Source organism: Aulonocara stuartgranti (genome assembly GCF_965226115.1).
Source record: "Aulonocara stuartgranti genome assembly, chromosome: 7".
Taxonomy (NCBI): domain Eukaryota; kingdom Metazoa; phylum Chordata; class Actinopteri; order Cichliformes; family Cichlidae; genus Aulonocara; species Aulonocara stuartgranti.
Genome location: NC_138945.1, coordinates 8,704,502 through 8,722,016, shown reverse-complemented (window position 1 = coordinate 8,722,016; position 17,515 = coordinate 8,704,502). Strand labels below are relative to the sequence as shown.

Genomic DNA, 17,515 nt, shown 5'->3' with positions numbered 1-17,515 from the left:
CAGTTTTCACCTGGTTTATAACCATGTGATCTGTCCACACAGCAGTGATGGTTACTAAAAATGGGCCCATGTATATGTGTGTAGACATTTCCTAATGCATCATGGGTGATTTAACATAAATGATTCATTAAACACACATCTGTGAAAACATTTCTGATCATTTTCATGTAATATTATGTTAAAAGTAAATGTAAATTAATAATTAAAAAGACGACAGTTTGAATCTGACCACAAACTTTTGAGCAGTAGTGTGTGTTGTATGCATGTGTCTGTCTGTATCTGATCAGGATTTTGTCATCAGTGTCAACAAAACGCTCATTTTTTAGCTGTTTCTATCATCAAAATTGAGTTGGAGTGTTTTAAATCTGATGGCAATCTCTCCCTAACAAGTCCACTTTATTGCGTGCTCATTTTCTCCTATTAGTGGCCCATACGTATATAATTAGGAAACATGCATTAAGTCAGTGGTCCTCAACCTTTTTTGCGCCACGGACCGGTTTATGCCCAACAATATTTTCACGGACGGGCCTTTAAGGTGTCGCGGATAAATACAACAAAATAAAACTAGTACCGGTACCGGAAAAAAAGAAGATTTATTTATGACACACTTGAAAAGACCCAGGGACACCGAGTTAACGATAAAAACGATAACAAAATAACGCTGAATACCGATAAAAACCTTGAAAACCATACATTTCACACCTGAGCCTCAACTCTCGCGGACCGGCACCTTTCCGAGGCCCGGGGGTTGGGGACCGCTGCATTAAGTGCACTAATTTCTCACACTTATCAGTGGCTCATGGTTGCTTAAGGCCTATGTCTGTACTTGACCACAGAGGCAGAGCATCATTCAACCTGCCAGCTGCCTATCTTGGGAGCTTTTCAAGGATGACAGACTCCACTTTCTCTGCAGCAAGACAGCTCATAACTTTTTTACAGTGTCTCCCTGTCCTCATACTTCTATATATTCTTCTGTAATAGATAACTATACACTATCATTGCAATCCACACTACAGCTCAAACGTTTGAAGTCAATTTTCACCTGGTTTATAACCATGTGATCTGTCCACACAGGAGTGATTGTTTCTAAAATTTGGCGCACGTATAAGTGTGTTGACATTTCCTAATGCATCATGGGTGATTTAACTTCAATGATTAATTAAACAAACATCTGTGAAAACATTTATGATCATTTTCATGTAATATTATGTTAAAAGTAAATGTAAATTATTAATTAAAAGACAACTGTTTGAAACTGACCACAAACTTTTGAGCAGTAGTGTGTGTTGTATGCATGTGTCTGTCTGTATCTGATCAGGATTTTGTCATCAGTTTCAACAAGACGCTCATTTTTTAGCTGTTTCTATCATCAAAATTGAGTTGGAGTGTTTTAACTCTGATGGCAATCTCTCCCTAACAAGTCCACTTTATTGCGTGCTCATTTTCTCCTATTAGTGGTTCATAGGAATCTAACTAATGAACTGTATGCATGTTTCCTAATCTGTCACACTTATCAGTGGCTCATGGTTGCTTAAGGCCTATGTCTGTACTTGACCACAGAGGCAGAGCATCATTCAACCTGCCAGCTGCCTATCTTGGGAGCTTTTCAAGGATGACAGACTCCATTTTCTCTGCAGCAAGACAGCTCATAACTTTTTTACAGTGTCTCCCTGTCCTCATACTTCTATATGTTCTTCTGTAATAGATAACTATACACTATCATTGCAATCTACACTACAGCTCAAACGTTTGAAGTCAGTTTTCACCTGGTTTATAACCATGTGATCTGTCCACACAGCAGTGATGGCTACTAAAAATGGGCCCATGTATAAGTGTGTAGACATTTCCTAATGCATCATGGGTGATTTAACATAAATGATTCATTAAACACACATCTGTGAAAACATTTCTGATAAACTTTGCCTAATTTTATGTTATAGCAAATATAATTTTAAAATTAAAACAAGAATGTTTGATTCTGACCACAAACTTTTGAGCAGTAGTGTGTGTTGTATGCATCTGTCTGTCTGTATCTGATCAGGATTTTGTCATCAGTGTCAACAAGACGCTCATTTTTTAGCTGGTTCTATCATCAAAATTGAGTTGGAGTGTTTTAACTCTGATGGCAATCTCTCCCTAACAAGTCCACTTTATTGCGTGCTCATTTTCTCCTTTTAGTGGCCCATACGTATATAATTAGGAAACATGCATTAAGTCAGTGGTCCTCAACCTTTTTTGCGCCACGGACCGGTTTATGCCCGACAATATTTTCATGGACCGGCCTTTAAGGTGTCGCGGATAAATACAACAAAATAAAACTAGTACCGGTACCGAAAAAAAGAAGATTTATTCATAACACACTTGAAAAGACCCAGGGACACCGAGTTAACGATAAAAACGATAACAAAATAACTCTGAATACCGATAAAAACCCTGAAAACCATACATTTCACAACTGAGCCTCAACTCTCGCGGACCGGCACCTTTCCGAGGCCCGGGGGTTGGGGACCGCTGCATTAAGTGCACTAATTTCTCACACTTATCAGTGGCTCATGGTTGCTTAAGGCCTATGTCTGTACTTGACCACAGAGGCAGAGCATCATTCAACCTGCCAGCTGCCTATCTTGGGAGCTTTTCAAGGATGACAGACTCCACTTTCTCTGCAGCAAGACAGCTCATAACTTTTTTACAGTGTCTCCCTGTCCTCAGACTTCTATATATTCTTCTGTAATAGATAACTATACACTATCATTGCAATCTACACTACAGCTCAAAGGTTTGAAGTCAGTTTTCACCTGGTTTATAACCATGTGATCTGTCCACACAGCAGTGATGGTTACTAAAAATGGGCCCATGTATATGTGTGTAGACATTTCCTAATGCATCATGGGTGATTTAACATAAATGATTCATTAAACACACATCTGTGAAAACATTTCTGATCATTTTCATGTAATATTATGTTAAAAGTAAATGTAAATTATTAATTAAAAAGACGACAGTTTGAATCTGACCACAAACTTTTGAGCAGTAGTGTGTGTTGTATGCATGTGTCTGTCTGTATCTGATCAGGATTTTGTCATCAGTGTCAACAAAACGCTCATTTTTTAGCTGTTTCTGTCATCAAAATTGAGTTGGAGTGTTTTAACTCTGATGGCAATCTCTCCCTAACAAGTCCACTTTATTGCGTGCTCATTTTCTCCTATTAGTGGTTCATAGGAGTCTAACTAATGAACTGTATGCATGTTTCCTAATCTGTCACACTTATCAGTGGCTCATGGTTGCTTAAGGCCTATGTCTGTACTTGACCACAGAGGCAGAGCATCATTCAACCTGCCAGCTGCCTATCTTGGGAGCTTTTCAAGGATGACAGACTCCACTTTCTCTGCAGCAAGACAGCTCATAACTTTTTTACAGTGTCTCCCTGTCCTCAGACTTGTATATGTTCTTCTGTAATAGATAACTATTGTTATGGTTCAAAAATATTGGAGATGGACACCAGAGGAAAAACCCACAATAACAACACTGGTCCGGTCGGGTTGAGTCAAACGATGATTTAATGATCACACACGTGGGAGATGGACACTGTATGCAGACAGCCTCAGATCTCATCTCAAAAAACACATTTCCATAGTTTTATGAAATCAGGGTATTAGAACGCCCCCTCATGCGTAGTGACAGGTGTAATACAATCAATGTTGACAATTTTATTTAACACAAAGAATAACATTGTCTCCTTCCCGAGGGCAGACGCTAACTGCCCCCCCCTTCTCCTGGAACCGTCTGTACCCTGCTGAGACACAACATGGCAACTACAAGGACTCTTTCATTTATTAAGACCATCAGTGTGTATTGCTCCAAATCAAGTATATAATATTAAATGAATATTGCTGGATCAACTACTTCTACTTAAAACATATTAAAACATGACTAAGCACAAAATCACCAAGAATGACATCTTATAAGTGCTGTGTAAGCGCGTGCGGCCTTCCAAGCTCAAAGCCTTTGCCCTCCATAGATCAGCCAGACTCGCGCTGGCTGTAGCTTTTAACCTTTAATTACCTTGAGCACAACTCTAGAATGAGCAACAAACTGCAATGTGTATGGAATGATCATGGTTACATCTGCAATGGAAAATCATGTTATTATTCTGGTACCTGTAAGAAAGATCAAATTAAAGTTATCACCATCACTGTAATGCAAAGAATAATGTAAGATCAAAAACTTCAATTTATGGTTAATGCAAAGCTGGTTATATACTTCTAAGGAACTAATAATGGCATATTAAAATATTAAATGATAATGAGAAAAACATCCCCTCCTTATTCTACAATTCCCTCTGTTGACCTCTGGAGAATCCAGAGGTCACAAACAGTTGTGTCCCTCCTTGGCCTACACATTCAGCTCCACATGCATCATTGGCATCATGGACATTGGAGTAATGACCCCAGGGTCCACTGCCCTCACAGACATACTTTTGAACATTCGTCTGGCACAAGGGATGAGACAACAACAAATAACCATAATACCCACCACAATAGACAAAGAAAACATGACCGAAGCGATGACCCCCTTCCACCGTCCGAACACTGAGGTCAGCCAGCCTTCTAACGGATTACCAACACCGGAGTGATCATGCATAGTTTCAGAAAGGCTCTTTACATAGCACACACGCCCCCCTTTTCCGCTAACAACATGTCAAGGGCCATTCTATTCTGCACTCCCATTAACGAGGTCGGACCCACCTGCTCCGCTAGCCCCTCCAATCCGTCTCTGGTCAGGTTAGAGAGTCTCAGTACATTGTAATGAACATAATTAATCCTATCTACATTCTTATTTGGAGTCACTGGAAAGAAAGCAGAACGATTAGTTTTTTCTAGGAAATTAACTTTAATTAACCCTTTTGGATCAACCCCCGCTATTTCCACCCCCAAAATTAAATACATAGATTGTTTGCGATGCCAATTCCCCAATGATAAAGTTAACGCGTTTCCAGAGGGGCTAAAATCCCTCTGTAGTTTAAGCCCGTTTTCTGATCCTGATTCTAACGGTTCCCAATTTTGCCCAGTGTAACCCCTTACCTGGTCCCAATTACGGCACCAGCTGTCATAAGGACGATTTCCCCTCTCACAGTGCGTACTCACTGAATAATCCCAACAGACCCACCCATTGTATCCCCTCCAAGCACTGCCGACGTCCCTGCAATTAACAACATCACACAGATCAAACGTAAAGGAAGTTGTGGAGCCAATAACATAATCTAATTCTAAACCACCATATGTGCTGAGACACTCATCCTTTTTACCAGAGACCTCGCGCTTCACTCTTGCCCGCAACCTTAAATCACTATGGACCACGCGTGATGTACTTGGTGTATGAAACAACGCCGGACTGGCATGGCCTCCGTGCTCAGACTGGTTTCCCGGGTCGGTCTGCAACAAACAAATCAAAAAACAAATAGCCATGATTAGCAACATAGTTAACATCAAACTCATAATAATTTTAAACATTGTGATGGCTTTTGAGACTCTTTTTTCATCACCAGTGTCTAATTGTTGTGATGGCATGGTGGTATGTGAATGTTATGGTGTAGTAAAAAGTTCAAAGCCCTTTATCAGAGCCTCTCTCTTGTTTTAGGTGTTCAGTGTGGTACCGCTCCTTTTCGTTGGCGCGGCGATCTCCTCCTTGTCTGCTCCTCTTTCTTTGACCTTCCGGGTAGACTACCGGTCGGTCCGTTGCACAGGTGTGAGGGATTATTGTGCCGCTCAATTTCACCTGCGTCGAGTTGAGATTGATCCTTCCTCACCAAGCCCTCGTGCGCAGCTGCGCACTGCGTCCAGTGATACCAGGTGTCGCCTTTCCCCTTCAGTTGGACCGCTGTCGCCGTCCGAGCCGATACCTCATATGGACCAGTCCAGCGGGGCTCCTTCCACTTTCGTTTGATGACTCTCAGCCACACTGTTTTCGCGTCCGGGACCTCTCCTTCTCCTGTGGGCCCCTTACAAGCCGCCTGTTTCGTGAAACTGGACACTAGCGCCTTTAGCTCGTTCCAGTAGTCTGCGTGGGACCGGTTCCCCTTTTTGTCCCGTTCACCCGAGCCCACCGTCCAAGGTGCCGGAAACTGTCTCCCGGTTTGCAGCTCGTATGGTGTAAAACCTGTGGATTGATTAACAGAACATCTTATGGTCATCAACGCAACCGGCAGGGCTGCGACCCAATTTAGCCCTGTTTGCGCGCAGATTTTTGCCAATTTGTTTTTCAAATTTAGGTTCATTCTTTCTACTTTCCCCTGAGACTGAGGATGATAGACCGTTCCAAATTTATGCTGGACGCCCAACATTTTTTCTACTTTTTCCAAATCTTGATTTTTAAAATGGGTTCCATTATCTGATCTAATTCTTTTCGGGAACCCATGACGGGGAATGTAATAATTGATTAAACACTTAATGACAGTCTTAGCATCCTCCTTTTTTGTAGCCCAGGCCTCTGGCCAGCCGGTCAAAGCGTCAACACACACTAGCAAATATCTTACACCGCCCGGCCCGGAATCAATCATATCAGTGAAATCAATAACAATCTCCTCTCCCGGCCTCTCAGGGGGCCGAAACTTACCCACTTCCGGTTTTACTGCTGGCTTAGGATTGTGTGCCCCACAGATTAAGCACATCCTGGCCTTCTCCCTTATCATTCCTCGCAGCTCAGGATGCCACCAATGACACAAATTTCTTTCCATCTGGGCTCTCCCCACGTGGGCAAGTCCGTGGGCTTCATCCACCTTCTGTTCTGCCATTTTGGCTGTCAGCACGGGGCGCCCGTCTGGCCCCCTCCACAAATGTCCATCCTGCCAGGCTCCTTTGTTTTTCCACACCCCCTTTTCCTCTGGGGATGCCTCCTCCTGGGCCCGTTTAACTTCCTCAATCAGGTCAACAGGTATCTCTTCTTCTGATGTTACCTGTATCATTTGTCTCTGTCCTTTGTAGCCTGCGGCCTCCTTTGCGGCTTCGTCTGCTCTCTGGTTTCCTTTTTCCACCATACTGGTTCCTTGGGAGTGAGCTTTGCATTTTATAATGCTCACCTCCTCTGGGTCAGCCAAGGCCTTTTCCAGTTCCTCCATTTCATGTTTGTGGGAGATAGGTGCATTGGTTGCTGTTCTGAATCCTGCTCTTTTCCACTGAGGCAGCTCCACATGCGCTGCTCCAAACGCATATGCCGAATCGGTGTAGATGTTCACTCTCCTGTTCTTGGCTAGTCTCAAAGCTCGAGCTAAGGCTATCACTTCAGCTCTCTGGGCCGACTGCTTTCCCTCAATCCTTCCTGACTCTCTGACCTGATAATCTCCTTCTACTCTGCAGACCACCGCATACCCTGCTTTCAGTCCTCCTTCGTCTCGGTGGCAACATCCATCGGTGAACCAATCCTCAGCTCCCGGTATGGGTTCGGCCTTCAGGTCCTCTCTAATCTTTTCCTCGATCTGTGCTCTTTTGGCGCAGTCATGTGGTTCCCCTACACCCATTAAATCTGCCATGTTAATTCCTTCATGTGTGAATGTCAAATTTGGGGCCTCTAAGACTTTGCTCAGTCTCTGTTGTGCCCGTGGTGACATACAAAATGCTTGTGAATTTACGTATGCCACTATGCTATGTGTAGTGAGTATTTTTAGTGGGTGTTCTCTCACTACATGTGCTGTTTTTTGGATAATTCTAGCAACCCCTGCTGCATGTTGTGTGCATGTAGGATGCTTTGCTTCTGTTGGATGTAGTTTTACACTAACATACATGAGCACTTCTCTACCCCCCCCTTTTTTCTGAAACAACACTCCATTTACAATTGAGTTTGTTTCAGAAACATCTAAATAGAATGGCTCATCATAATTGGGTGTGGCTAAATCTGAGGCCCTTGACAAATCCTGTTTTACCCTAATAAATGCGGCTTCAGCTTCAGGCGTCCAAGGTAACTCAGCCTTAAAGTTTCGAACACCAACTTGCTTCATTAGGCCCCTTAAAGGGGCAGTTTTGCCTGCATAATCCGGAATGAACTGCCTGCTGTAACCTGTTAAACCAAGAAAAGAAAGCATTTCTCTCACAGTTCGCGGTTTTGGGTGTGTCAAAATTTGGTCTCTGTGTGTGTTCATCAAACCCACTGATTTGTGTGCGATTACCCGGCCCAAAAAGGTCACTTCAGGGCGAACTAACTGCAGCTTGTCTTTACTTACTTTAAAGCCACATTCCGCCAACCTATTCAACACAACGAACGATGCCGCTGTACAATCCGCTGCTGACGGGGCTGCAATGAGAAGATCATCAACATATTGTATTAATGTACAATCATTAGGCAAATTACATGACGACAGGGCTTCTTTAAGCACCTGATTGAAAATGCCTGGAGAAAGTGCAAAGCCTTGTGGCAAACGTGTGTATCTGAGTTGTTGGCCTCTGTATGTGAATGAAAAAATGTCTCTGAGTGACTCATGCAGAGGAAGACAAAAGAATGCATTTGCCAGGTCAATGCACGTGAACCACTTTTGGTCACATGTGATAGCTGATAAAGCTGTGTACGGATTTGGTACCGGTGCAGTAGTAGAGAGCAATATTTCATTAATGGCTCTCAAATCATGTGCCATACGGTATTTTCCTGTTCCATGTTTCTCCACTGGTAGAATTGGTGTGTTCCACAGTGAGTGAGAGGGCTCTAACACCCCGGCCCTTAGCAGGCCTTCTATTGTTTCTGTAATTCCTGCCTCTGCTTCAGGTTTGTGTTTATACTGTGGTCTATTAATTGGTATGTGTGACTTGAGCTGGAACAAGACAGGAGGACACTTAGCTAGGCCAACATCCGTGGGCCCTTTTGACCATAGACTGTCAGGCAGATTCGACAGTCCAGCAACTGCGTGAGGATGATCTACACACTCCTCACCATGTGTTTTTGAAATTTCTTTATGTTCCAAGATCACTGTATCCTCACAGGCACAAGTTATGCGATAGGTTTTACAATTTGGAGCATAAGATAAGTTAGGAATTTGGGTTCTTTGCCACCCTGTGTCGTCCAGTGCTCGCCTGACCATTGGACCTAGATCACCTGCACCATGACCTTGGTGGACCGCCAATGTAATGTGAGGGGTTGAATTTTCTTCCACATTGTACCAAGGCAGTTGTTCATCAGTTAATTTCACAGCCGCGGCTACACCTTCTGGTCCGATGTAGATGTCATGTGTTTGCACATTCCACGTCTGACCTTCAAGATCAGATTGAAATAATTCACGATAGGTGTCGTCATTCTCTTTATCATAAAACAGGGTAACGTGGTAAGGGTCGCGCGGAGGGGAGTAAACTGCCAAGCTCATTATCCAGGGTCTCCACAGCTGAAATTGCCTCAGAACATCCTCTTTCACTAATCTCCCCCTGTAGATATTGACTTTTGCTCTTTCACAGTCTTGAAGCAGATATTGAGTCTTTGAACTTGTTCCCAGGCACGGAAAATGCTGGCCCCCTGGCAGAGTCACAGATAATCCATCTGCTGAACATGTGATTGTGGCGCCCAACTTCACGAGCAGGTCCCTGCCCATAAGATTCACTGGCGCTTGCGATGACACCACATAGTTGTGTTTCAAAGTCTGCTTGCCCAGCTTTGTCAAAGCTGGGTCAGTCACTGGCAGAGTTGTCGGGATCCCGGAAAAACCCACCACGTTCACTGTGTGGCAGGACAACGTTGCACTGTCTGGTGCTACTCTCAAGGTTGAATATGTTGCTCCAGTGTCTACCAAGAAGGGCAATTCTGTCCCTTCTATAGTCATTAACAGCATGGGATCTGCCAGCACCATACTGTTTGGTCCCTCCGGGTCCCTTCAGTACTGGTCCTCCCTCCAGTCAGCCACTGGATACTGCGTGGCTGGTGCTGCACTCGGGTTTGGGGCCTGATATGCTCCCCTAGAGCCATCTCTTGCTCTCGGAGCTCCACGTGCCTGGGATTGGTAGCCTCTTCTTTGATTGTTCTGACGACGTTCTGGGCAATTTCTGTTCCAATGACCCTCTGCTCCACACCTCCAACAGACATTCCAAGGCACACTGCTGAGATTCCCCGTGTCACGAGCTCTTTGTACTCCCCCCGCTGAGCCACCACGCCCTCTGTACGATCCACCGGTTCCCCAATTCCCTGTGGGTTGGTTCTGCCTTGGTGCATTGGCGGGCCATCCGTCATTAGTGCATGGACCCGGGCCACTATCTGGCCATCCAGGCCCAGGACCAGGCTGGGTCGCAACTATCATAATTTTTTCTGTTTTTTCTTTTTCCTCTTTTTTATTTTCGCTGGCTTTGTTTCTGGCCTCCACCAACTGTAGTTTGAGTAGAGACGCTTGTGCCTCCTCCAACTCTTTTTTCTGCTTGTTCGCCCTGTCCTGCTCCAACTGCAAACGATGTGAGACGTGTCTTTCCCACTGCACCGAATCTGCTACGGCAAAATCTGGGTTTTTCTGTAGATCTTCTGTGACCTGGTTTGGCAGCCCTGCCAGCACCGCTGAGCGAAACCATGCCCGATGCTCACCTTCTCTACCCGGATGGGTACCTGTTTCTAACAACCACTGATCTCTGGCTTTTTCTAAAAACTCTCTAGGTGTGTTTTGGGGGTCCCAAATTATTTTAGGTATGGCTCCTGTATTAGGGGTTGGGTACTTTTCACGGACTGCGTCAGACAAAGCACATTGCACTTCATGGTAAGGCAAATCATTTGCATGGCGAGTTGTGCGAGCTATAGCCTCTACATCTGCTAGCCCACCACCGAGCATACACCGCGCAGAAATGGCGCGAAAATCGCCAATCGCAAGCTCCTCTCCTTCTGTTAGTCTGCCTAATTCACGCAACCACCTTGCTCCTCCCCCAGTTATAGGTGGAAGCTGTTTAACCAATGCCTCCAAATCTCTTACTTTGTATGCGCGGTACACTGGTTCATTTTTTGCACCAGCCACTAAAGGCAAATTATAATGAGTACCCGCAGCTTTTTCTGCTTTGGTCACAGTTTTACACTGTCCCAATTTTCCCTTGCCTTTTGAACTCTTAAAAATAGGCCTCCTCTGTCCCTGCTCTTTTTTCACCTGTCTTGACCTAAGATTCCTGGCTATACTTGGTTCTGACGCGACTCCTCCTCTGTCGTTATCTTCATCATCTTCTTCCTCCTCTGTGGTAGATGAATCTTTGTCGCTCTCCTCTTCTGCCATGCTTTTGGTCATTTTGTCCTTTACGGTCTTCAGTGTATTTAATACTTCCAGTAGCCCTTGCGGGGCTTCAAGCATTCGTCCGAATACTTCTCCTGTCCATGTGTCTGACTTGGCCATTGCTTTGGAGTGTTTTGACCTGGTTTGGGCCTGCTCTTCTCTTGCTGGTGTTGGCAGTCCGATGAAAGCCGGTTGTGCCATCCTTTCCACCGGTGAAATCATTTCCTCGTTTGTTGGGGTCCAATCCGCTTCTCCAGTCTGGTCTGGCAGGCTCTCTCTTGATGCTTCGGCTTTTGGCCTGTCTCCTCTCTCATGTGAACTAGAAGGCAAAGGCAAGCCTTCCTCTGCGGCTGATGTTATCTCTTTCCCTTCCCCATTCAGGGACTGACATTTAACTGTCATAGGCCCTTCATTATGAAACACCCTTGGTGCTCTGGTGTATTCAACATCAGCCACTCCTCCCACAACCACTGCCGTCTGTCCATCGGGGCCTTGAACTTGTCCTCCTCTGAGGGTCATTACAGGCATGACATATTGTCGTCCTACGGCATTAGATGTTAATGTGGCCCAAGGAAGAATCTCTGCTGTGTGATACTTATTAGCATCTCCTGGTTTTGGAATCCAGTTCTTCATTTGGTTTTCCAGCTTCTTATTTTGGTCTTTCAGTTGTTTCAAAGCCTCCATTATGCTTTCCATATCTTCTGTTTCAGGTGTGTCATCCTCCTCCATCCAGGAAGATGCTCCATTCCACAAGAACATCCACTTGCAACACTTTGCATGAGTTTGCTGTAGTTTCTTGATTTGTTGTTTAATCTTCCAGTTAATTGAACGTTTCTCTGCCTCGGCTTGCAGTTGTTCCAATTGCTGCTCACATCTCTCTCCTTCTATTTTGAGCACAAGACTTAGGGCTATTTTGTCATCCAGCCCTCTCTGTTGGGAAGCAATAAGCTTGTTTAGCTCAGCTTCCATTGCTTTGCCTTCCTTCTCAGCTAACTTTGTTGATCCAGGGGAAGCTAAGCGAATAGCTTTTTTTAACTGTTGCTGCTGCTCCTTTAGAGGCTTATAGCCTCTGTGCCCAGTAGGTGTCGTGTTCGGGCCGTCAGCCATTATCCTAAAACACAAGCTTACCTCCCTTTTTTGTGACGTTTTACGGCTCCTCCTTCTGGATCACTCCGCAATGTCTGCCTGTTAGCTTTCAGAAATACTTTCGCTCCTCCCAGGGTCACTGTCTCCTTGTAATCTGCTTGGTAAGACATACAGCCAACGCAGTGTGTCAAGACTTAACCAAGCCTCTTTCAATATTCACTTTTAATAACTACTTTTCACTCTGTAACATAAATGTTATAAACTCATACACACTGCATGTTAACTTTGGGGCACAAAACAATAACACAGCTCAAATGCATTCACACAGCCTTAAATTTTTCACAGACAATTGCTCCAAAGCAATATCATGTTTGCTCACAAACTAACAAATTCACTGTGTTGTTTACCGAGCGAGGGAGCAATGGACCAATTAAATCCAAACTCCTCAATAATTAGCTGTACAGCTCGCTCTACTTCAATGCCAAACCATAGTACTGTGATTAGCTTTATTCAAATCAAATATATGTTTCAAAGCCTTTCAAACACACACCCACACCCACAATTTCAACCACGCACTCTCAAGCACACATTTGTCTCCTTTAAATCTACTAATCGCTTGGAGACATCTCCACAGATAATTATATTATTTCCCAAGCAAGCATATCAAAATCAAAACCGTCTAGTACCGACTCTATCATAGCCTGAGCAAAGTGGGCGGCCTCTGTGGGCTCCCAATTTGGATCATTTTCATGCTCAGTCATCTCCTTTAAGCCTTGAAATAAAAATAGGCAACGTTGTATATAGGCATTTAGCTCATGCAGCTCAATCACGGACCACACTGTCATCTCATAAGGTGAAACACCTTCCTCAGTCACTATGTGACATTTACAGGTCACCTCCAATTGACCGTCTTCCTCTGCTATTTGTATGTTACAGGTTGCAAAATAAAGCACAGGCATGTTTGCTTATTCTATTTAAACAACGATTTAACAGTATTAAATGGGACTGTTTAGTGCATGGGACACAATATAATCATTTATTGTTGAAGGGACAAATGTCAAAAGGGGTTCTAACAGGTCCACTTTATTGCGTGCTCATAAATTATTGTTATCTGGGTCACTCACCCAATGTGCTTTATTGTTTGAAATTATTAATTATGTCACGCTTATTAGTGGCTCATATTTATTTAAGGCCTATGTTTGAACTTGACAACAAAGGCAGAGCATCATTTCATCCTTTCAGGGTGAAACACTCCACTTTCTCTGTGTCATGGCAGCTCAGAAAACTTCATGAACTTTACTTATTTAAAGATATGGCTTAAAATCAGTTGTGTTATCAGTATAAAATATTTAAGATTTAATTAAATTGTTTTCAATTGACTTACAGCAGCTTACTCTGATCTAGGAACACTCTCTTATGCTCCTCAAAAACTGAAGTTACTCAGTCTTAAATGATTTTTACATTACATAAATCAACTGTGATTAACAAATAACGTTCTAGTGGTTCCCACTTGGTTTAAAACATTCAAAAGTCTTCTAGGGACCTATTCTGATCATAACCTATGTGTTTGTAAGCTTGTTTGCATTTAACCCTCTGCACTCAAAGCATTTATTACACTTTATCAATCCGGACAGTCACGCCGAATGAAGCTTCTGACCTTCAAAGGCCGAGTGCCAACTCATTATAAGCACATTTGCAAGGTGTGTCTGAAAATTATTTAAACCACTCTTTTTAAATCAAAAACTATTTACATTGTTATAACATCAAAACCAGCAGCATATTTACAAACTTTCAGCAATAAAAAGCCTTCTGCTTATAAGGCTCACACACACTCTGGGCAGGAAGTGAAAAGCTCTGTTCTCCTCCCAGCCACACGCTCATTTGCATGTTCACACCGTCTAAAAATAGCTCTCAGCGCTGCAGCTGCGCTCTCATCACACACAGGGTCACACAAAGCTCAGATAGAATTCTATTTTATATCACAAAGACGTCTTATATTTACAACCACTGACAGGCCTGACAGATTCAGCACCTAACAAATTTCGACAAATTTAAATTAACGGGTCCAACCGAAGAAAGCTTCACTTTTTTGTAATCAATCAAACAGTATCTGTTACTTCTGGGAACAGTTTCTGACCTAACTTCTAAATCCCTAACTCAATTTAACTTTGTCCAAACAAGCACATGACACCGTTTCAAACGATGAGGAGTCTCGGTAACTCCTAGCTTATTTCGGGATGCCCTGTACCCCACAGTTAAACCAAAACTGAACTACCCCTGTTCGCCGACAGGTCAAGACCGCGCGTCCACGGCCAGGAGGGGGCGTAACCCCCGGGCTATGTGCTTCTTAGCAGACTTCTGGGCTGCCGTCCTATAATAATTTTAACCTAACCGATTTTGAAAAATTTTACCATAACGGGTCTCACCGAAGAAAGATAACTTTTTTACGACCAATTAAACAGTCTCTGTTACTTCTGGGAACAGTTTCTGTCCTAATTTGTAAAACTATTAACCAGTCTCTGTTACTTCTGGGAACAGTTTCTGTCCTAATTTCCCTACCAAACTACCTGAGCCTTCAGCTCAATATCCAGGGACTCAAACCCAACATTCTCTGTTACTTCTGGGAACAGTTTCATATTTCTTCAACTTCATTAAATACTCTTAAACAACTTTAACTGCATAACACACGGTGATTCTCATCAAAATCAAAACAGACACCCACCAGCAACGTCAGTGAGCAAACTTTTAATTTAATGCAGCCCAATTTGGCACAATTTGGGAATCAACTCAACAGGCAGTGCCTTACCTTTTAGATGCACCCGGGAAGCTCACTCACATCAGATCCCTGGTCCGTGCCTGTCCGCTCGACAACCTCAGACCGTCCACACCTCACACGTCCACCCCAATACCACAGGACGAGCCCCCAAAATGTTATGGTTCAAAAATATTGGAGATGGACACCAGAGGAAAAACCCACAATAACAACACTGGTCCGGTCGGGTTGAGTCAAACGATGATTTAATGATCACACACGTGGGAGATGGACACTGTATGCAGACAGCCTCAGATCTCATCTCAAAAAACACATTTCCATAGTTTTATGAAATCAGGGTATTAGAACGCCCCCTCATGCGTAGTGACAGGTGTAATACAATCAATGTTGACAATTTTATTTAACACAAAGAATAACATTGTCTCCTTCCCGAGGGCAGACGCTAACTGCCCCCCCCTTCTCCTGGAACCGTCTGTACCCTGCTGAGACACAACATGGCAACTACAAGGACTCTTTCATTTATTAAGACCATCAGTGTGTATTGCTCCAAATCAAGTATATAATATTAAATGAATATTGCTGGATCAACTACTTCTACTTAAAACATATTAAAACATGACTAAGCACAAAATCACCAAGAATGACATCTTATAAGTGCTGTGTAAGCGCGTGCGGCCTTCCAAGCTCAAAGCCTTTGCCCTCCATAGATCAGCCAGACTCGCGCTGGCTGTAGCTTTTAACCTTTAATTACCTTGAGCACAACTCTAGAATGAGCAACAAACTGCAATGTGTATGGAATGATCATGGTTACATCTGCAATGGAAAATCATGTTATTATTCTGGTACCTGTAAGAAAGATCAAATTAAAGTTATCACCATCACTGTAATGCAAAGAATAATGTAAGATCAAAAACTTCAATTTATGGTTAATGCAAAGCTGGTTATATACTTCTAAGGAACTAATAATGGCATATTAAAATATTAAATGATAATGAGAAAAACATCCCCTCCTTATTCTACACTATACACTATCATTGCAATCTACACTACAGCTCAAACGTTTGAAGTCAATTTTCACCTGGTTTATAACCATGTGATCTGTCCACACAGCAGTGATGGCTACTAAAAATGGGCCCATGTATAAGTGTGTAGACATTTCCTAATGCATCATGGGTGATTTAACATAAATGATTCATTAAACACACATCTGTGAAAACATTTCTGATAAACTTTGCCTAATTTTATGTTATAGCAAATATAATTTTAAAATTAAAACAAGAATGTTTGAAACTGACCACAAACTTTTGAGCAGTAGTGTGTGTTGTATGCATGTGTCTGTCTGTATCTGATCAGGATTTTGTCATCAGTTTCAACAAAACGCTAATTTTTTAGCTGGTTCTATCATCAAAATTGAGTTGGAGTGTTTTAACTCTGATGGCAATCTCTCCCTAACAAGTCCACTTTATTGCGTGCTCATTTTCTCCTTTTAGTGGCCCATACGTATATAATTAGGAAACATGCATTAAGTCAGTGGTCCTCAACCTTTTTTGCGCCACGGACCGGTTTATGCCCGACAATATTTTCATGGACCGGCCTTTAAGGTGTCGCGGATAAATACAACAAAATAAAACTAGTACCGGTACCGGAAAAAAAGAAGATTTATTTATGACACACTTGAAAAGACCCAGGGACACCGAGTTAACGATAAAAACGATAACAAAATAACTCTGAATACCGATAAAAACCCTGAAAACCATACATTTCACAACTGAGCCTCAACTCTCGCGGACCGGCACCTTTCCGAGGCCCGGGGGTTGGGGACCGCTGCATTAAGTGCACTAATTTCTCACACTTATCAGTGGCTCATGGTTGCTTAAGGCCTATGTCTGTACTTGACCACAGAGGCAGAGCATCATTCAACCTGCCAGCTGCCTATCTTGGGAGCTTTTCAAGGATGACAGACTCCACTTTCTCTGCAGCAAGACAGCTCATAACTTTTTTACAGTGTCTCCCTGTCCTCAGACTTCTATATATTCTTCTGTAATAGATAACTATACACTATCATTGCAATCTACACTACAGCTCAAAGGTTTGAAGTCAGTTTTCACCTGGTTTATAACCATGTGATCTGTCCACACAGCAGTGATGGTTACTAAAAATGGGCCCATGTATATGTGTGTAGACATTTCCTAATGCATCATGGGTGATTTAACATAAATGATTCATTAAACACACATCTGTGAAAACATTTCTGATCATTTTCATGTAATATTATGTTAAAAGTAAATGTAAATTAATAATTAAAAAGACGACAGTTTGAATCTGACCACAAACTTTTGAGCAGTAGTGTGTGTTGTATGCATGTGTCTGTCTGTATCTGATCAGGATTTTGTCATCAGTGTCAACAAAACGCTCATTTTTTAGCTGTTTCTATCATCAAAATTGAGTTGGAG

At 42.9% G+C, this 17,515-nt stretch overlaps 2 protein-coding genes and 1 long non-coding RNA gene across 4 annotated transcripts in view; all 3 read right to left on the bottom strand.

Moving 5' to 3' along the window:
• Window positions 1–17,515, bottom strand: part of LOC309711596 — a 224,505-nt gene that overhangs the window by 15,681 nt on the left and 191,309 nt on the right. The window lies entirely within an intron of this gene.
• Window positions 4,459–7,931, bottom strand: LOC309712097 (uncharacterized protein). Its single transcript, XM_082542695.1, has 2 exons — window positions 6,613–7,931; window positions 4,459–6,156 (listed from the first exon to the last, which is right to left on the bottom strand). Exons 1-2 carry the CDS (start codon window positions 7,775–7,777, stop codon window positions 5,642–5,644), a joined length of 1,680 nt encoding a protein of 559 aa, XP_082398821.1. The 5' UTR covers window positions 7,778–7,931; the 3' UTR covers window positions 4,459–5,641.
• LOC309712071 (uncharacterized protein) lies at window positions 7,977–9,379 on the bottom strand. Its single transcript, XM_082542651.1, has 2 exons — window positions 8,213–9,379; window positions 7,977–8,049 (listed from the first exon to the last, which is right to left on the bottom strand). The coding sequence occupies exons 1-2, from the start codon at window positions 9,338–9,340 to the stop codon at window positions 7,999–8,001; spliced, it is 1,179 nt and encodes a 392-aa protein (XP_082398777.1). The 5' UTR covers window positions 9,341–9,379; the 3' UTR covers window positions 7,977–7,998.